The sequence below is a fragment of the Epargyreus clarus genome, unplaced genomic scaffold (assembly GCF_041222505.1).
Source record: "Epargyreus clarus isolate Ecla_fem2 unplaced genomic scaffold, WU_Ecla_fem_2.2 ptg000026l, whole genome shotgun sequence".
NCBI lineage: Eukaryota > Metazoa > Arthropoda > Insecta > Lepidoptera > Hesperiidae > Epargyreus > Epargyreus clarus.
This window is the reverse complement of record NW_027332233.1, coordinates 769,689-792,463: the sequence shown is the minus strand read 5'-3', so window position 1 is coordinate 792,463 and position 22,775 is coordinate 769,689. Positions and strand designations below refer to the sequence as shown.

The window sequence follows — 22,775 nt, the reverse complement described above, 5'->3', positions numbered from 1 at the left end:
AATAAAGGGTATGGATACACTGATGTGGGGTTTGTTGAATTAGAACCATGTAGGTATGTAACTTTTGTATATTTTATAATTGTATTATTGATCTACAAAAACATTTTTTACTCAATCGAAAAACATTATTTTTTATATTTCAACTTCTTGCCAGGCATATAGGCATTATCATTATAACAATATAGAAAACTATTTTAAAACTCCCGAAAAAAAACACATAAAATCCAATATAAAAAACCTTTGTGGAGTTAAAGTTATAGCTAACTTTAAAAAATCAGATGTTAAGAAAAATCGCAAAATAAAATAAATACCCAAATATACAGACAGAATAAACGTGGTTTTGAAGTTTCAATTATTTTAATATAATAACATAGATTGTGATAATAGACGAGGGATCTCATAGTGAGTGGTATATCTGGAACATTTTAATCCATAGCAGGAGATTCGCCAATAGTTTAACGTTTTCGGTGTAGCAAGTGGTTTAACCGCTAACTGTGGGAACTGATGCATTTAGTTGAACTAATCTGCGACTTGACAAACTGCACACGAATTTGATTAGTTCGAAATGTCTACAGTTATAAATTTCAGCTTCGTCTCCGGAGCGAAGTTATCGCTTATCGCTAACGTTTTATGCGCTTATATGTACCTCTATGTAAGGTTGTATGCACACAAAGACAGGTTATGTCTATAAGTGTCAATATATAAATTTAAATGGATTTCACTTTATGAATACATATAATATTATCTAATTTCTTATTAAGTAATTGATGAAATAAGCAATTGATTTAATCATTGATAGCCTTTTTTTTGTTTACGAGGGGGAAACCTTCAAAAGGTACCCGGCGCCGTGGGAGCGACGCAGGGTTATGTGGGATTTTTACCGCACTAAAACCCCCCCGGTGGCCGTCCTCGGCGCTGCGTAGAGGGCTCCGGGATCTCCAAAGGAATGCAACCGGAGTCCTCTTAGCGCGTTGCCCCGTCGGGCTCTGCCCAGGTGAGCTTGACGCTCGCCACACCGTCTGGTGCGTACTCATTGATAGCCTAGTGGTTGATACTAGACCTTTCATTCGGGAAGTCCGAGGTTCATGCACCTCGGATTTTTCAAAGTTATGTGTTTTTAAATATTAACTGTCCCTTTAAAGTAATAGGTTGACGAAGAATTAGAAGCGATGGTAAGTGGTGGAGGTTCGTATCTACTTATATAGACAACTGTAGTCAACACTAATAGAATTGGATCCTTACTTAATCTAAACCTACTTTGAGTTACGAAGTATTATACTAATTTTAAATAAAGATCAGTGTGAACCTACCCAATCAATGTAGACCAATGTAGACCGACGGGTCACCTGATCTCGCCGTCTGCTTCCCACTGACGTATATTTTTAGAAATACTTGACGAGGTGATCTTAATTTTTTCAGCCCTGATCTACTTGTCCTCATTGATAACGAGTCGCATGATTAGAAGAATTATTTAGTTGTTTTGAATATTTTTTGACTAACAAAATAAAGGTTAAATTATAAAAATAATGCCAACGAAAAAAAAATAACGTCGTCTCAGCTAATATTTACTGACATGGTAAAGTAGCCTTCATGTTTGTGGGACACACAAAATGTTCCGGGTTTGAATCCTGCCAGATTCCCGGAGTTTATATACTTGTGTGTCCAGGTAATCTTGACAGGGAGAATCCTAATAAACAACTAACTCTATTTCTATTTGTTTAATTCCGTAATAAACCCTATTTCTCTGTAATTTAGTAAAACAAATTTCATCAGAAGTGCTAAAGACACAATTATCCCTAGATGTGTTTTATCATATACACTATACACCTGCGGGGAATCAAACCCACTCCAGCAGTCACGATCTCACTTGTTACTTATGCGGTCTGAGTGGATTCTGCGGTACTGAGATAACTTGTCGTCTCCTCATCAACTAACGTGCACATAACTGTAAGGCAGAATAACTATTTTAATAATATTTTATATCAATAGTATTGTTTAAATTAATACTTCAATAAATCAAAGGTGGTAGAATCCTTGGTTGTTCAACTCTGAGGGTACCACCATACTACCTCAAGCTTACAATAGTAGTGTCAGCTTGTCAAGCGCTGCTGTGTTTTGGTTTGAAGGGTGAGAAAGAAAATATAGGAATCGAGAGGAAAGGTGGTGGGGCCAGTATGGTTCGACTAGAGAGGCGTCATCGTCTAACCCACGTCCAGCCATAAGCAGTTCTGCATTTCGTACTAATGCGAAAGCCAGATGATTTACACATAAGACGACTATCTTTGTCCTCTGGAGTGGCAACGCATCTTTGCCGGCTTGAAGTAGGACCGGTTATACATATATGAAGTTGGTATGAATTCCATGGGCAGCAGTAATTGATGTTTAGTGATCATCAGAAGACATAACCTCAAAACATTATACAATTATCTTTGTGTAACGTAAAATATTACTTTAAATTACTTTAAACAAACTTTCAATGTACTTAAAATTTAGAAGTTTATGCCTATAGTTAGGTACCCTTAACATATATGTATCAGACGCAGTACACTAACGGAGGCCCGAAGTTAACAAACTTTGACAAAACCGTTGGAGTCAAGTTAAACTAAACGTCTTATTTCACACTCGGAAGGGTAAACACTATTGAAGGCGCCCGACGGCTCTCGCCTCTGTTATTGATAGAATTTATCAGCGATCGGGCTTAAGGAACGGTGCATGCTATAAGCGGACAGCGGAATCATATTAAACAGAGAATACATTATTTTTTTACTATATAAATCAAATGAGTAACGTGTATTTGATCTTTGCATTTGATTGGTATATTTCCTCTTGAAAAAGTGTACAATACTCACCTACTAAACCATATCAAGCAGAGAATACATACATTGTTTTTAGTATGTAAATGAGTTACGTTTATTTATTTATCTCATCTTTGCATTTGATTGGTATTTTTAATCTTGGAAAAGTGTACACTATTTAATCTTGGACAAGGCAACAAGGCTTCATTTTATTCAAGTTTGCTCTCCAAGCATCACTGCATCTTAATAATTAGTGCATAATATTGTCATGCAACTATTTTAATGTAACAAATCTGTCCAGATTTAAGGCGAGATGAAGCATAACATGAATCACGCTTATAAAAAGGTCGCTGTTTATGAAAGTTTATCCCATCTACAATTTAAAAGAAAATCAAATAACTATTTCTTTTATAAAGATAAAACCTTCAATCAGAAACATAATTATGTACTTATAATTAAAATACTTCTCCGTATTCACGTCTAACCCATCCCGTTCATCGCTCGCACCAAACCACCAAAGTTGAGTACTGAACGGGGCCGCGTCACGCCGCGTTAAAATCATATAGCTTGTAAACTCATATACCTGGCGCGCGACTTGTGGCTTCCTCGTCGACGCGAGGAGCGACGAGCTGACATGCTAGTGTTGCGTTACACCAACTACGTTATAGTACCTACAATTATTTATGTACCTACTTTATGAATTATTGAAAATATAGGTAATTGGTGTATAGTCCGCGCCGTGCCGCGCAGCTTGCTAGTCCGCTCTGAAGTTGTTGCGAGCAGTCATACAATTAGCTATGGCGACACGTTTAATTTCTATATTCAAAGCGGACCAGCTGTTTTAATCGGACTATACTAACTTCAAGCAGTGATATACCTACAACTAACATACTAATGAAATCCCTCCTCTTTGAGCCCGAGCTTTGAATAGACACTCAATTCTAATTTTTCAAAATTTGCATATTTGAAATCAATTTTCACTTGCTTTAATGGTCGACAAACACAGAGAGAAAACTTACATGTATGAAAGTTCAGTTCTTTATAAAAGTAAAAGTTATTATTCTGTTTTCATAGGGTAGGTAATTATTCTCTTTATAAATGCGGTTTGTAAATAGTAGACAATGGACCCATGGATGGAATGGATCTAATGTAACATACTCGTATCTAGTGTATTTCAAATGTATACTGTAGACTATCTGTGACACTTTCACAGCGGCATAGAACTTTATATACCCATCACACAATGTTATCTTGTAACATATTCGTATACATCACGCACACAAAATTAACAGTCGAACAAGTGTCTCGAGACGTTGATTTATATCGTTCAAAACTTCGCCTTAAAACCCGGAGTTGCCTATAAAAGTCGCTGTATCCCCTTAATGCTTAATTTAGAGTCCTTAATTAAAATTCGGTAACAAAACATATAAACATGTCCACACACACCCACACACTCTAATTTAAGCCGCTTTTAAATCTCACGATAACTTTTAGAGAACTTCCTGAGTGACTAATATGGCGCATTGAAACGTTTTTATTTACGGGATCTCTCGTTTATTTTATAGCTGCGTTTTATATTAATATGTTTTTTTCGTTTGAACTCGTGTTTTCATTAATATTTCTTCATGTTTACAGCGTTCGTTTAATAGTGATACAAATGAGTACTGACATTTGAACTAAATATAATTATATAGGTACGACTCTTTTTAAATCAAATGAGAAATTTATTTCGCAAGAGTAACTTTTTTGTAATCTTATCTATCTTATTTATCCATCCATAATCATTCGTGTTCAAACAAGTTGTTTAAAATAAATTCAGGTAACTGAAACCAGAACGCACTATTGTTAAGTAATGCTTCAAATAATAACATAACACCTGCGTAGTACCTATAATTCTTAAAATTTAAAGTAGGTATATATTCTTTAATTATTAATTACATTTGACGACAAATAATTACAGTTGACAAGCAGTGAAGCGCTATTTTAGGCGCCCTCCAGCGGATCATCAATCTAAAACACTTAAACGCTCGAGTCCAAATAGACGAGCACATTAACATCGTATCCGATACCAAATCGATCGGAACGACAATCGATCGAGAATCGATGTCTCGCTACCATTCCTAATGACAATTTTTATTCTTATTTCCTTACTAGTTTTGTGTCTGCGGTTTCGTCCGGATTTTAAATTAATTACTACGTTGTATGGCAGAAATAGGTGTAAGGATAGTTTTATCTCCATTTTTTAACGCTTTTATTAGCTTGGGTTGTATGTTTGTATGTATGTATGTACGTAACAGTAACGGAATCTTAGAGCCCGATTTCTATCCACTTTGAACGTTCAGTTTAATTCAAAATCAATCAATTAAGGTACAGTAAATTGTATAATTGTGGAAAAAGTGTGGGGTGCTTTTCGAAAATTGATAAGTGGAGCATTCCACGCTTTTTTTACAATTATACAATTAACTGTTCCTTAATTGATTCCTAGATTAAAAAAATATTTTCTACTTTTTAGTTGATTTTATCATAATAGCGTGCTTTTTAGTTTTTTGAACTATATTTATTATAAGTCGCAAATGAGCTTGCATTTCATCTGATGGAAAGCGATCATTGCCGCTCATGGACATCTATGGCCAACTCCATATAAAACCGATTCTACCAACAGCTGACCACAAATACACAGCCACTATTATGAACGAAGATTGTCACCTCGTAAGGACATCAGTCAGTATGCACACCCTTATGCACACGCTAGAAATAAGTGTGGTGGTAGTCGAACCATATTGACTGTATCAAATTTTAAACTTATTATTATAACAACCACAATCAATTTAATTTTAGTCACGTAGATACACACACACACATTTTATGTACATAGATAATATATTATAAACGCACAAAACCATAAAGCAGATAGAGGAGCGAGTGCCACGGTGATAATTCGAATTAACATAATCGTAAAATTTTATTGATTTTGAGTCTTTACGTTGGAATTTTATAAACGATACATGGGAATTATTCTAGTTTCTTAATTATGGATAGTGCTAGCCTAATATGTAATCTATCGATATACCTATTTGATGTTTCTTTCTTTACAATTTTCATTAATTATACAATGTCACGTTTATATAAACAGGCAAAAACAAAACTGCATATTTATGTTTCGTTTATGATTACTACATAGTCATTGATAAATTTTAATGATGATTATGATAATGTCGAATTTCAACCACAAGACGAACACTGGCATATAATCTATCTACTTAATTTAGCGAAATTTTCGTTCTTCTTAGTTAATGCATGATAACTAAGTATTATGTTTAATGTCTATGGTTTTATGTTTCTCATTTAAAAATACTGTCAAGCAGATTACTGATTACTTAGATCCGTGGACTGGTGTATTAAAAAAGAGCCGCTAATGGAAACATAAATGGTCATGGAATAAACAGCAACCAAGAAGTCGATTCTGACGGAGCTATACAGACAGACAAACGTCCAGTAACGTTCAGCGAAGCGGAAAAGCACATACTCGTAAACTGTTCCTATCGCCCCGCAGTATGGTGCTTGTAAATCATCCTCGCTGAAGAAATACGAAGGCAACAGCCATACAACCTTCAACAGCATCGATCTCCGTGAATAGATACGATATAACGATAAATCCCATCTGATATTTATTCGATTGTTTCTATTGCCATCTCCGAAACGGTAACTCACGTCAGCAATAACAATATATCGATACGAAACGGTTATTGAATAGACGATCGATAACGATTCCGCGAATCACGGTATCGGGTTAAGTGAAACTCGACAACGAATTCAGAGATGTCCGATTCTGACGACCGTATGCCAAAGTAGCAAAAGTCACTTTCGATCGAATTCCGAACGGAAAGTAAAATATTAATAGATGTCTCGCGGGATTATTTAAATAATTTATTGCGATATTTCGGACGCGCTAATAAACATGTCGGATCTAGAATGTGGATCGGCGAGTCGGCTGTAAATTGTTAATTCGAATGATAATCGTCTCGCGCGACGCCGTGACAGATTTACAGGCGGTACCTGTTCGCTTGTGTTTGTGCACGATTGTACCAGTACGAGTCAAAGGTTGGCTGAAGCAATAATTTCGAATTTATGAGCTCGATAATTCGATATAATCATCAAATTGAAAGGAAGCAGTCGTTATGCAGAATCTAGAAGCGATCGATTTTTTACAAATAGTCATTAAGGAATAAAAGAAAATCTTTGTTAGGTTAATAAAATCATAATTATTGCTTTTAAATATGCATTTTTAAAATAACTCAGGTCGCCAAATTGCCATTATGTCAAGATTTGTATTTATTGAGAATACATCAACTTATAATATTTAATTTTAAATAATTCAATATTTATGGAAATATTTTCAAGAAAGCTGCAGCGTATAAAGTTACTAATGTTAATAATATTTTATTTGACTGGTTGGAAACAAACCTATAAGTCACATGAGATGAGCGAGCATCATTAAGCATTAGGAATGCGAACTTAATGATTTAATGTTATATCGTTTTGCTGTGGCGCCACGACGTATTAATATTCGTAAAATTGTAGAATAACTAATTATATTCTCTGTTTTAATTATCTACCTTGCATTATTAGGTAATTATTATTTGTTTAATTCATAGGTGATTACTGTTAGGATACAAAAAAATATTTGGGCTTCATGTGGTAGAACTCTTCGTAGCGGGACGGTTAAATGTACCCATTACTACCTCATGACAACAGTGTAGGGTATATACCTAAATAAAATAAAATAAAATAAAAAGCCTTTATTATTTCTTGCAATCATCATTACAAACCTACGGTTAGTTTTTTTCTTGTGTTAATTTTTAATTTGTTATTATTTGTTCTAATCATGCAAGAACCCCAGATTGGGTGAAGACCTTCTCCAAAGATCTCCATTTGGTTTTCAGTGTATGGTATAAAGTACATTTATTAGTATGAGACATTCTTACTTAGTTATTAGTGGCTAAACAATAGCAGAACTTATTGTACAATATGGGTCGATAGCATATACCCATAGTCGGAAATAACAACTTAACCTCAGATGAACTGCATGGGGAGGAACATTATGTAAAAACTGTCTATATAACTTCTAATCACGTCGGTCCAATTCATCACACGTACGATGAAGCAAGATAATTTATATTACCTGCAAAGTAAATAATTTAAAGTTACACCACTTTATCATACCGGCGTAGGTGCAAATTGATTTAGATGACGGCTTTCCATTTTATTATGTGTGTTAATAACGTAAGAGGGTTATGTACCTAATTAAAAGTGAAAATAAAAATAAAGTATCATATTAACATTTGTCCAATATTAACTTGCATAATCAAATAAAAGATCTCTCTGTATTGGCGCAGTTTGCCAAATTCCATTCTCATGTAAATATTTTGGACTAATTAATTACATATATCGCTAAATAATATATTAAATAAGCTACCGTTATTATATTCGAGACAAAATTCTATAACTACCGAATTTGATCGGCGACTGCTAATTAAGAAATCAATTTAGGTCGACATTAAGCGACCATTTAGCATTTTCTATTAACTAAGTTCTTAATTATTTATATTTATTGATATATTATACTCATCGTTTTCTCAGAATCAAGATTATATTTTTCCGCTGCATTCAGTTTAAAATTAAGCTTTAATTTATTTATATTTTTTCGTTCTGCTTGAATAATTTTGTATTTTAATTTTCACACCTAAAGTTTGTAAACACTAAATTACAGCTTTAAATTCTTTATTAATGCGTAAAATTAAATACTTGTCGTATTAAAATTAAAATTATTTTTAGACCTGCGCCTTTAAATGTAAATAAGCCAATGTAAATAAGGAAATAAATGATAAATCATTAATTAACCCTCTAATGTTTAATTATCCTGTGCAAATAACGTCCTACAATTCGACGGGGTAGTCACTTAGTTTATTTAATTTATTAACGGTATTCGTTTTTTACAAGTAAATAAATACATATATTAGATTGTTTATTTGCATACTATGATAGAACCCATCATTTGCGGATCTTAATAATCAACATCGCACAAAACAATTCGACCGCCATAAAATATTGAACACATAACAGGACTCCTATCCATTATCTTCCCTATTGCTATCAATAGTTCCAGAAATGACTATGAACTGTCAACGTGAAGTCTGGTTTAACTAGTTCAATTGATAGTAACATGGCCAACTTATTAACAGTAAAGTGTATAATCGATTAGACACGGTTCTGCAAACAGGTTACATTTGCTTATGCCTAAAAATAAATAAGTCACGAATACGTGTGACCATATATAGGGTGATTTTTATTTTGAAAATAAAAAAAAATATAAAATTATAAGTCCTTTGACCAGTTTTTTATACACAAAGTTAAATTCAAAGTATGATTTGTATAATGAATTTAATTAAAGCTTCGCCAACCTATCGTATCACTTGCTTGATGATTCAAGCCAATCTTCCTTATGGAGGATTAGGGACCGATGTCCAGAAAACAGCATGAAAATAATATTTTTTTCGGAATATTTTGAATTAATATACCTATGTTATAACAAATTGTCATGTATGAACCCATTTAGGCTCACTTAAATATCATATTGACATTTCATACCATTTACATTTATTAAACAGTAACTGTTTATAAGCTTGTACCTAATAACTATTGATTTTGGTAAATACCCTTATATAAATAATAAGAAATCTAGAAATGTAAATAAATACACAATAGCAAACGCATCCTGAATCTAAATACATAAATACACAATTAATAATTTTAGTTAAACTAAAAAAAGTTCAAGAACTTTGTAATGGTTCTCTTTTTATTATCTCTCTTTCGGACCACCCTATAGGTTAAACATCAGGCAGGTACATATTTTTGGGAAGTTGCCAAAATTATAGAGAATAGGTCACGGTGGGCGGATGGAAGCTTGTTGGAATCGAAATGTCTATGATTATCTGTATTGACGAGTTTAAAATACGGAACCATATTTCTTTGAAACAATTTCGATTATTATTTATTAAAAAAAACTTCACTCAATATAATAAGAACTGAAAAGATATGTATCTACTTGGTTTGAAAAGTTTTACGTGTCCTTAAATATTTGAATTAAGCTCCTAGACTATAAAATATATAAAGTATGATACGTCTGAGACAACGAAAATCGTCACGTCAATATTTGAAGTATTTATACGAGTATCAACTGTTTTTAAAAATCCCAATAAAAAACATAATTTATTATTCCGTAAAAATGCGTAACTTTGAATCTTGCTATATTTTTATTAGGGAGAAATAGCTTCCTATCGTGACCCTTGGGGCCACACAGGCGGCGATTGTCGGTTTACGACTAAGGCCAAGTCGACAACTGTTTACGTGTTTTATTGACAGCTAAACGCACTTTATGGCTTTACCGCGTCATAAATCTATTTTATACGTGGCAGAGCTAATCGACGTTTTTATGGCCCTGCAAAATAATTAACGTTATAGTAATTATCTAGCTTGTATAGAAATATTACATTCACAACTATTTGTGTGCGAAATATTTAGGTGTTTATGTGTAATTCAAAAACATAATATTTATTAACAGTTTAGCTGCCAGATATTAAGCAACACATTTTTGATCTTTACAGCTATCTGATCTGCCTGTTTGTCTGTAGGCACAAGTATTTGAATTTGTGGAACAAATATCGAACTCAAACTTATGAAACCTGAATCTAACGCTCATTTACTAAGGATTTACTCAACATGTACAAATTAATCATATTAAGACAATTTTAAACGGAAGTCACTCATTACTTATTATAAACGCTAGTGTGTTGCAGGCCTTAATGAAAGGCGGTCAGATCGCCTTGTAAAAGTTTACGACGGATAAAATCAGTTATAAAACTCTATGAAGCCGTAAATTTAGCGATCGGCGACCGTTTAAAAGACGGGAGCTATTCCGAAGTGTATAAATCAGCAGTCGGTCGGTTTCGGGCCTATTCGGAGCCGATCGTAAAGATTAACATTGTGTTTGTAAACACAGTTTTACGTGAATACGACGCAGTTTTGGAGATCCGTGGGATTATTGGTGACCCGCGCGGCGAAATTGACTCGGTGGATCGTAACGTTTCCGTGTTCGTTTTCGCAGTGGTAAACTCGTTTTCGTGTTCCTTGAGTCACAGTACAAATATGGATTCCATATTTGTACTGTGCTTGAGTGCAGTTATATTGTTAACCCGTGCGGTAGTCGTTTCCTAGAGAGTGCAAATTACGAATACTGTTCGATAATGGGTGTTTTATTAGCTTATGTTGAGCATAATAAAAAATATGTTCTAATTATGAATAGCACTTACAAAATATATCGTTAAAAGACGTTAGCCAAAAAAAAAATATCTTAGAGGATGATGATAGTAAGTTAAATTTATTACGGAACTTATAATTCGTGAGCCCGACTGGCGCTTGTCCTGTTTTTTGTTTCTGCTTTTATGAAGCACTTTATGACTGCACACTATTGGATTTTATTGCGATGCCCGCAGTGTGATTGATATGTTCCCGCTAGCTCCGAACACGCATCGAGATGTATTTACGACCTCCAAAAGCCACTTATGGAGACTGGACTTCAAATGACCTTTGATTTAGTGCTTCCATGATTGCATATACGACACTAAGTGCTTATTATTCTTGATGTAGTGCATGTAGAAAAGTATTTTTTTTAAATATCTCGAAGGACGAACCTCTGCTTACTGAATGAAAAGGACCCAACAAGAACAATACCTTCCGTTAAATTAGATAATTATGGAAAAATATCTGACTGCTTACAGTTATAGCAGTATGTCATTTCTACAATTTAGACTAATCTAACGACACCTCATATATTAAAATCTGTGAAGCCGTTCAGTTTAAGACGTCTCAAAGAATGAGACATTCATAAATATACGCTAGAAAAACATTACCCTCCACATTTGGATAAAAAGTAAGCTTTATATTCATACTTACAGGTCCGTCAATCAATATTCAACATTAGAATATAACAAACAACAAAAAAATCCCAAGAAGTATAAAGGGGCAGAATGAACCTCACAAACCTCAAAAGAGTAAATTAACTTTACTCATTGTGCATTTGACTAACTGATCCCATATTACTAAATGTGGCCATATCTCCATTGTATCGACAGCTGGTTGTAAACTCATCACACTCGCCACAAAGACACCACTTAACTTTATAATCACTCGCCACTCAAGGGTTACGAGTAGAGTTACCATGCTTCTGTGCATCAAAATTTATGTTAAGATTGAGAAAAGTTGGAAATCGGATTATTCGACAACTTTCACTAAATTTAAATAAAAATATAACAATTTGATAAGCTATTTTATTTGGATAATCCAGGTTCCAGATTTAATCTTTGGCCAGGCAGGTCTAAATAATGAATCCAGATTAATTTTCTCTTATTTAGTGTTACTGTAATCGTATTTGAATTTGTCGGTAACTTACGACATAATAAACTAAAAATAGTGAAATCAAAAATGTCGGATGTCACGGATAACTAACCGGACAGTTTCCCCTTGTCCTGATATATTAACCACACATATGGTCACCCTGGTCAAGAATAATATAACGAAGACGGGAGCCGAGTTGTCGTAAAACAACAAAGGTTTACGCCTGGTTTGTGGGCTAACAATTGTTTTCTCACGTGCATAAAAACTGGCAATAAACCTTTGTCGGGCAAATCATTGGGAGCGAAGTGATTTAAGTGGGAATTTGCGGTGACACCGTGGCTTTGACGGGAATTCAAATGTTTTTATTACGTTCAAATTAAAAATACATTAAAAAGGGTTAACAATTTTATTAATTGATTTATTATTAGTATCGTTATTGTGTAGTGTTGTGGTAAAGTGTTTTAACCATTTTGGGTTTGGGAGCGTTATAAAGACGCATTGGTAGGTAATATGTACCTACATTTTTAGTATTATTTTTATGTGCCTACATCAGCAGTTGATATTTGGTCACGAATTTTTGCAAATTTATTATATGCCTTTCTGAACCATTTGTTGTCTAAGACAAAGATGCCTACTTATTTTTTTATGCTGGAAAATAATGAAAACTTATAGAAGAAAAGTTATAAGGAAATGTATAAGTAAAATGATACCTATGTTAAATTTATTTCTTTATAAACAAATCCGTAAGTTTAAATGTAAGACAGCCGGCATCTACACTCTTTCACCCAAGAACTACATCACGCTAGAAATAACTGTATAGTATTTACATAACAAGTGAGTCAAATTTCCTACCCTTAGACCTGGCCCAAGATAACAAAGGGAAGAGAAAGCATGACGTGTAATTGTAACCCGCAGAGACCATAAATTTCACTAAACTGCATACGGTTTTTATTGGTTCCCTTAAGTCATTGTTCCCTATCCGCCGAATTACGCAGCTGCCCTTAGACACTCATTTGAATTTGAACTATACTTTCTAGTTAAACTTGGTTAAAATTTACATTCGCTTCCGTGTAAAATAGCTTTTTCAATGCTTGTCTACGTCATAATTATAAGAAACTGTGTATACTCTGCGGAATCTCTCTTAACATAAGGTCAATAAGAGATTCCTGAAGCTGATATTATTCATAATAAATAAAAGTAGCCAACAGCATGCAGCCCAGCTGATAGTAAGAAGCTACTGCTGCCTATAATCTGTAATCACCCCCAGGAAAGATAAAAGTCCTACCGCAGGTCGGCCACAGATGCTTTGCTATGTCTGAGAACTAAGTTAGAGCCTCGCATAAGTATGCTACCCTTGCCAACCTTCATTCTGGAACACAGCAGCGCCTAACCCTGTTTGGAGGCAGAAACAGGGATGGCAGTTGTCGATTAAAAACACACTTCATTTGTTCCTGCATCATAGGTATCTACTAACCCTCAGTAGGTACCCAGCATATCCCACAACCTCTATTGTCAATTAAATATAATTTATTACAAAAAAAGCTCACTTTAATATTTTAAATAATAACCATTTAGCAAAAAAGAAAGCCCACATAAATCTACATTACAACTATCGCACGTGGTTGTAATTAAAAAGGGTGGTCGTTGTTATCTATATAAATTATGCTTTAGATTTATACATGCATGATAATTAAATTATCAGTACGTGTAAATAGGTTTTATATATCTAAATAGTAGGGTCGAGGGTAGTTTTACAAATTTGTAAATTTTTCACTTTCGACATAAATGGAAAGATGCAATTTTAATGTAAATGAAATTTAACAGAATATTTACTTTTAGAGAGCCTACACCGAGTTCAAAAATTATTCAAAACTTCAAAAAATATTAAGCATATGGTAGGTACTTGCGTACCACATTTTGGTTTTTTCTTTTTATTTAACTTTTAAACTTCATATGTAACTTTTTGCAAAATAAAAATAAAGGTAACCTGATGATCTTTTTTTAAACGCATTGGATTATAATTACAAGTTGGAGATGATTGGCGGCGATTAAAGACTGCGCAGATTACACTAACAATGAGCTTAAATATCATCCATCTACGTACGGCCACACAACTAGCGGAAATGTAATCCAACAAGGATCCCATGAACATTACCAAATAACAATATGTATTATCATGAACATTACAAAATATTTATGTATGTCAATATTATTTATCAAAACGTCGTTTTAATTTTAAACAAAATTGTTAAACCAGAAGGTTCCTTAAAAAAATATACGTATAATCTATCTTCTTTTTCATGTATCTCATCATGATTTGAAAAGTTTTTGAGTCCTATGTTCACATAATTTATAAAGTTTATGATACAACGGACGTTATAAAAAAAGCTTAGACTATTTAATTAGGGTAACCATTTGAAATGCAGCATTTACTGTTTCAAAACTTGAATCGTCAAAACCGTAACTTTCATATTTCTATTAATTTATAGTAGGTATACCGGCATACTGACGTGCTTAAGACATCCATCTTAGCGACATGCAAACGAAGCGGCCTCGCTTAGCGTCCGCGCCCGGCCCCGCCTGCGCTTACACCCATTACAACTGACAAAAACGCGTATAATAGCAAAAATAAATATTATTTATCGCTTCACGGTGGCTTAGTCCCGTACAAAAACGACCTATGAGTTATAACGCCGTATTACATTTGTGTTTTGTGCGCGCTTTTTTCTATGGCCGTAACTTTATATTTATTGCGCGTTTTAGTTGAATATTCAAAGTTGTCACGTCACGGTGCCGCTTTCAATTGGTATGCAATCTAACTCGTGCGCTCTCTAAACTATTTATTAAACGAATTTCAGCGTTAGACCCTCAGAATAGAACATACAGCGCAGAACGAGAGCCACTATATAACTTGGGTTGGTGGCAACGTAAAAAACTTACATAAATATTGTTGAAAACCGTGTAAAGAGTTATCGAATGGTTGTAACTAAACTGAATAGTGTCAAATGTGACTACGACTTTATACGCGTAAATTGTTTCGTTGATTGTCCGATTTGTTCCGTTTAAGCGATGTCTTCTTGTATTTAATTTCTTATTCGCCTCATCAATGACTATTCTTAGATCTTAGTATTGACGCAAGTCTAAGTTATATTTTTTTAATAAACCGTTATAATATTTTTATTCCTCGTAGTATTGGTAGTTAGAATTAAATAAATTAATTACAAATATGGTGATACGGGATGTTAAGTGTCTACATAAAACAAAAAATATGAAGGAACACTTTGTAATTCGACTCCGGAGGCTCCATCGCTACACCTATTTTTTTTTCGAATAATACCAGTAAATGACTCGTGTCTAATATGGTCTAAAATGAAAAAAAAATAATTTATAAATATATTGAACAACTGATCTAGAAGGTATAATAATTGTTAAGTAACGTTAGGTGAGACCAGCAATGACGGAAGGTGGTTTAGTTCCCTTTCTTAATAAAGTTAGGAGTGTCACACGACATGGTCGTACACATATAAAAATGATACTTCGTGTAGGTAGTATAGTAAGTGTACGTACCGTTTTCGTTGGTGTTGAGCCAGCGGTAGGAAGGTCGCGGCTGTTGCTTAGAGCGCATCTCTAGCCCCGCGCGCCGCTCGCCTCACACGCTCTCATCTGCGGACAAAGGAAATTATCAACGAACCACACACAACTAAATATAAAGAAGACTGCACATAGATACAGAAAGGGCCTTCATGTTACAGTCGTCATTTTTTATATTCATAAATAGGTACTAAATAGAATACCGACATAAGTACGTAGGTATATAATTATTATACGCCTAAATAGTTCAGCCTGCAAAGACATTACATATATAAAATATCAGCTTTATACTTAGGTTAACTGCAACATGCATGGCAAAACGCTTAACATAGCAATCGATGCGTAGAGAGTTCTGAGTTTGATTTCCGGCCAGACAATCGTAAAGGAAAACATCGAGATAAAACCTGCATACCTTCTCTCACGTAAAAAAAGTTCTCAAAGGTATGTGAAGTCTATCAATACGCACTTGGCCATGGCGGTGGACTTGAATCGTTCTAATTCTGAGAGGAGACCTGTGCCTAGCAGTGGAACAGTACAGGGTTTACGGCGACGAAAGGTAATTTGATCGACAAACGAACTAAGAAGTATTTTTATCGTTATCGCTTTTAATTTATGACTTTTCCAAAACGTATGACGTTTCCGTCCGTCACGTTGTTTCAAACTCTCCTCGTCCATTGTGTGTCATTGTTCGGCTAAGGGTTAAGATTGTGGACATATTAATCACATTTGTAATCAGGGCCGCATTTGTGTGTTACGAAATAGCAGGGGCCCCTAATTGTTTTCCAGAATATAAGGATTTTGTAGTTTCTTTATAATTGACTGTCAACAAATAAAATGATTTCAAAAAATTTTTGTAGTTAAGTGCATGTTAACTATAGTGCGTAAAAATGCGATAAAATACTAATTGTGCATAACACGTACAAATTTGTTTATTTTATCTATTTTGGGGGACCCTCTTTTTATGGAGGCCCCTTCCCCGAGTCCGGCCCTGTTTGTGATGTAAGAACGTTGTCCGTCATAAATCGGTGTTATCAAAAAATCGGTCGCAGTATCGCATTTCTACATTGTGTTTGATACCGAATTTATAATGACCCAAGACAGTAAAGAATCGATTTGTAAATGCCGTCCTTTTGTAGTTCACTATTTATAACTGTACATAGTTATTTATATATAATAAGTTATATGTAATGCTGATAATTAGGTCGCTATCTAAAATTAAAAAAAAAAACATTTATTATTAAAATTATACTATTTAAAAAAAAAAATCAATTTCTTCGAGTATAAGAATGTTAATAGAACGAAAATGAACCTTTTCACGCATATCACCACGCAAAAACGACAGGACGGTTAATGACCCTCAACACTTCAAATATTCAAGTTACATATCTTTTTTATTCCAGATTCACTTAAGTATCAAGTGCGCCATTTATATCATCTTTTTAATGTGACATAATACAATTAAGAATAAATAAATAGTTTTCTGAGTGTGTATTAGTATTCGTCGTCAATTTCATATTATTTCCTTATTGACAAGGTTTATGCGATTCATACCGGTACCTACCTAGGAGTGACTCTGTAAGCATTAATTATGTTTATTTGTGACCAGAAAAAGTATCAAATGACCGTGCAATTCATCTCATTGCAATCAACTGTAGAACCAGGACTAAGTCCAATTAGCTCGTATGGCTGTCCTTTACAAACTCTTTTTGAAATAAAAAAAACTCCGCGATTAACATTGGTGTTATTGGCTAGATACCTATATGTTTGACGGTGGTAACTGGAATAGAACTACTGCCTCTACAATTAATCATAGTAAGTACACTATCCATTTAAATTTAGGCTAGGGCCCGCCCTGTTTGATCCGGTAATGTCACTCTCGATCGATCAGATCGCAGGAGTTATAATATAATTAAACCTAATATTATTATTACAAATGTTAATTTACCCTGTAAGCAGGCTAGGGCCGGCCCTGTGTGATCGGAACACGTCACCCCGGCCCGGTCGGATCACATAAATTGTGTGACATTTCGTCCGAGTTCTGAGATTTCGACCAACTACATGATACTACCAAGTGGGAGCTTTTTCTTCAATACAACCTTTAATATATTAGCATAAGGTTTCAACCGTGCGTTTAAATTACCGATATAAGGTTGTTCATCTCGCTGTCTTGCCTCATATTAATGATTCGTTTTTATTTAATTCATCGGAAATATTCTTAAATGTGTCGCTTTGGATTCTTGGTGTTTTGCTCATTGGTTGAAGTCATTTGAATAGTAATTACTACGGTGAGCTTTAGTTAATGTGAAAGGGCATTTAACGTTAAAAAAAAACTTAGTTGGTTTTTGTAGAGAACCTTCTATTCTGTGTTCACTGTTTAAACAAATATGTATTTGTATCAAAACAAAAATAACTTAAAAATTGTTAATCAAATGCACATAAAATACGAAGCTATATGTTATAAGGCGAGCTAGCATTATCATATTTATATATATCGACTAATCCTAAAAAATATATATTTATATTAATAATCAGATGGATGCAGAAATCATACAGATGGATCTCAGTCTATGAATAGATACCCGTCTAAAATAAAACATATCTACCAATGGCGAATTTTACATAGGACAGAGACTAAATTACTAAATTGAAACGTCTCGTGTAAACCGATGCGTTCCGCCTCTCACTCGTAACAGTTAACAAGTCACCTTACTCCATCCTATTTGACTCCGTGTGGAAGCAGCCTAAGTTATGACACGAGCGGCGGCATAAAAGTTACTTGTGACCACTTTATGATAAACTTTCGAAAATATTACAGTTTAATAATTGTTGGGCAATTCGAGATATTTATTAGTTCGGTGATAATCTTAATGCGATCCCTCGACTACTTCACATTCATTTTTAATTATTGGGCTCACGTAATGGACTTGTAATGATAATTACAAATCCATTTTTAACTTAACGACTTTTATAACATATTCGATCTCGTGTGCCAAACATTACTTAAACATATTTTATTTCGGAATGATAACAGGCAAACAGTATCAATAAAATTTTAAAGTATCTATATTTACTTCTTTTTATTTTCCTACCTTAATCAACAACACTGATACAATTCAGTAGACTTTCCCTAATTACCATAACCATGTCTATTAACTACCACTAACTGCCTCTTCACTATTATCACTGTTATTATAATCTCCAAAATGTAACTGATAAACAAGACAGTTATTTAATTAACTAATGACAGAAAACACGGGCTTCCATCCCGGACGGTGCCGCATCTTTGTTTAACGCTGGACATTTAAACAAATGATAGTTAACAACTGATTAACGCCCATAAATATGTTTCTATACAAATCTTGCCTCCTAAAGATCTAAATTTGGAAATTTGTAAAATGCATGAATTGTGAAATCTTAATCAAAACAAACAACAACAATAATACAAGTTGTTTTGTCTACAAGTGTAGACAAAACTTTGGACAGATTGATTATAAATAATTATTATTTAAGGAGTAAGCCGGTAGCATTGCTTTACGTTATGATAGATACAGCATCAAATTATTAACTACTAATCTATTTTATTTCAAATTACAGAATTTTCAATACATCAAGTTACCAACCTTACATTAAAATAGTAATGAATTTAACGTAGATTTTAGATATTATTTAAAGCAGGATATTCTAAAAATTATCTGCACTTTAGTCCACACGAATGTCATAAAAATGTAAAGCAGTTGAAAAGCTATCATCCTGCCATATTATCCTTAATCCAGTAATGAAATAACGCGGCGTCTTAACGATTATTGGTCGGTGGCTTCGCCTCACAGGAGTCCGTCGCTGCGTAAATCAGTTACCTTAATGATTAGAACACACGAAGAAATATTGTGCGCGTTAACGAGCGTTTATGAGTTAGAGCTTTAACTTTAGGTCATAAAAATTAACACGCATTTTTTTATTTACTTCATTTTGTTAAGAGACTCTAAAGTTTCATTGGAGTTTTATGTGTTTAATTAAAACCGCTAAATAAAGCCCTAGAGATCTTGATAGGAACTGTTCGCCATAATAGCGTAAGATATCAAAGTTAAGTTCCTGAATCTTTGTAACCGTCCAATATTAAGCAGGTTATAGAATACTTAACATTTACTTAACATTTTTAATATTAAATTATGTTTCATGTTTTAATATTTATATTTTACCTTCGTATATAATTTCCTCAAAATTATATAATGTGTTAAGCGTCACACAGTAGAAATACGAATTAAATAAAATTAAGTCATGAAAGACTTTATTGACTTAATTTCACGGACAAAGTTAAGCAATTACGAATTAATATTACATGTCATTTGTAACAGCGACAAACATATTAAAAAGCAATACAGATTAATCATTTATTATTTCATTTATCATCTTTTATTACACTTTTCAATATGAAAGAAAATCCATATTGTGGCAGTAGACAAGAACAAACATCTGTTCAATAGCGTGTTTACGATGATCAAACAGGCAACCTGCGTCCGACCCCGGCCGCGGTCCCGTGAGTCGCCATCTTTATAGACTCCATAAAAAATCGTCGCCGATAGCCGAGATCAAGGGCGTCACCATAAACCCCGCACTATAGTGTTATTGGTTACTCGATTTATAAACTTTTTTCCAACTCCATGCAACCTTCACACAATTTATTAACCAGTCGCACCGACATCGTATTTTTTTGTACAACCGATATTGATTAAACCCGTAATGTCGTGTGATTTAAGCTGGCATTGATTGGTTATGTGTACTTTTATTACCCTTTTTTTGGTAAGTGGTCCTTATTCGAGTAATTTGTAAGCGAGTTGTCGCATTATTTCAGACTCAGAGCAGCCTTAAGACGAATAGCGGTCAGAGAACGCCTTAATAGCGTTGACAGCCAAATGGTTTGAATTTTGGCCGTCCTTGGAGGTCCGGATTCGAATTTAACGTACATTTGATTTTTATGTAGATATGTTAGTAATATAATAGTATAATAGTAGTATAAACACGTTTGCTTTAGTGATAATCATATCCGATTGTATATCAAACCTTAAAATATAGATCTTTTCTAGATAGGAGGTTTTGGCGTAAACAATAATTAGGTACTGAAAATTGCACTTAACTGTGTGTGTTACTGACTACGGTACAGTCAAAGCTTCACAAAATTCTGCCCGTATTTGTCCCTTAACCACCTATGACATCAACGGAAAAGATCACGTCAGCAACACAGAACAACATCGACCTTCCTATTAGTTCTAATCGCGATGGAAGCTCATCAAACCCAGGTGCCTTCGGAGCCTCCATATCGGCTGTCAAAAACTTATAAAATATCGGCGTTCGGCGCAGCGGCCCGCGGCGTCGCCTCGAAGATATCTCCAAGATTTATTCGCCCTCCACAATGGGGTACGTTTTAATTCTTTTCATATGCGATAGATTTATGCACGGACGGATGCAAGAGATAACGGTTGACACCCTTCGGAGCAGATGCGACTTGTTGATATAGTTTTTGTTCGACTTCACGTCTATGGTGTCTTAGATCAATCTATTTATTGGTTTCTGTTTCCGTAAAACGTTTCAACTGTTCGATTGGTCGAGGAGAATAAAGGAAATAATTATTAAACTAATCCTTAAACAACAAAATATTTTAAATCGAACGATTATTAAAATTATGACTCGAAAAATTTACTATTGCTACTCGTAGAACGCAGAAATTATCAAGTCTCTATCTTAGTTAGGCACAACATTGGATTGATTTATATTTATCGCTGCAGTGATCATAGAATACTATCGTGGAGAAATATACCTGAGAATTGTGTAGTCTCAAAGGTGTCCACTCTTGGCACTGTCAGCCACTGTTACAGTGTCAAACTCCAGTAGCACAGATCTCAAAATACAGTTACTGCAACTCGTTGGTTGGAACGACGCAAGATATCAACTTTGTAGCGTTAACGCCAGATTGGCGTTGTATTCCACTTGACGTTTTGACGTTAACATCTTGGAGCTGGCTACTATGAACCCTGACATTTTGATTTACATACTCGATATTAAATGTAATATCTATAAGATTTATTAAATATATAACATTTAAATAAGCACGGCATAACTTTTTTTTCACGAACGTAAAGTGCTTTCTACACTCATAATCATACAAAATATGGTTTCAACACCACTGATCCACACATAGAAGAATACAAACTTGCTTAGGAAATCTACACCGATAATTAAGATATCTGTCTGGCGAAGGATCGAACCTGGAATCTGTGTTCTTCTGCGCGTCTTCAAAGTTACTAACGTGCGACACGGTGCGACTGCCTCGTATTGTGTAGAGCGCGTGCTGAGACGAATAGCGACTATCGCGGTCTTTTTACGATTGTAGTGCTACTGAATCGCTGCAAAAAGTCGCTATGTGTAACCGCACTAACTCTATTTACTAGACAGGAATACAGCTGTCAGCGTTGTCACGTGTAGTATTGTATGCTGCATCAATGTCATAAAACAATCAGACCACAGTATGCCTCCTTTAAAACAAAATCATTGAATAGGGCAACGCACCTTCAGAGCAAATATTTGTCCTACAACCACACTTGTCGGAGCATTGAACTGTTCCCGGTAACCATAGACATTTCTCGAAACAATCCATAGACAATACAAACTTCGGGTGTCATAATTCACGTTTATTCTCCATTTTGGAATTCCAAGATAACTTTTGTTTTATTGTTTCTAATGCTTTGTTGTTTTTTTGACGTTGCATCACTTGTTGGGACAGTTGTGCAAATTTTGAATAGCGGTAGACAATGTTATGCAAAAATTAGGACGAAGAATAACAATGGCGATGGTATACAAAAGGTTTTTTCAATGTCCAGTTACGAATAGTATTAGATAAAGTAATAGTTTGGCTCAAAATAGGAACTCTGCTCTATCAACGTT

The 22,775-nt window shown here is 34.3% G+C and overlaps 1 protein-coding gene across 2 annotated transcripts in view; it reads right to left on the bottom strand.

Annotated features, from left to right (window-relative positions):
• LOC140752960 (protein tiptop) overlaps positions 1-22,775 on the bottom strand; it is a 316,120-nt gene that overhangs the window by 231,615 nt on the left and 61,730 nt on the right. For both annotated transcript variants that reach the window (XM_073087276.1, XM_073087277.1), the window contains exon 3: positions 15,816-15,911. In XM_073087276.1, coding sequence (XP_072943377.1) covers positions 15,816-15,873 — 58 coding nt within the window. In that variant the 5' untranslated portion in view covers positions 15,874-15,911. The remainder of the gene's footprint in view (positions 1-15,815; positions 15,912-22,775) is intronic.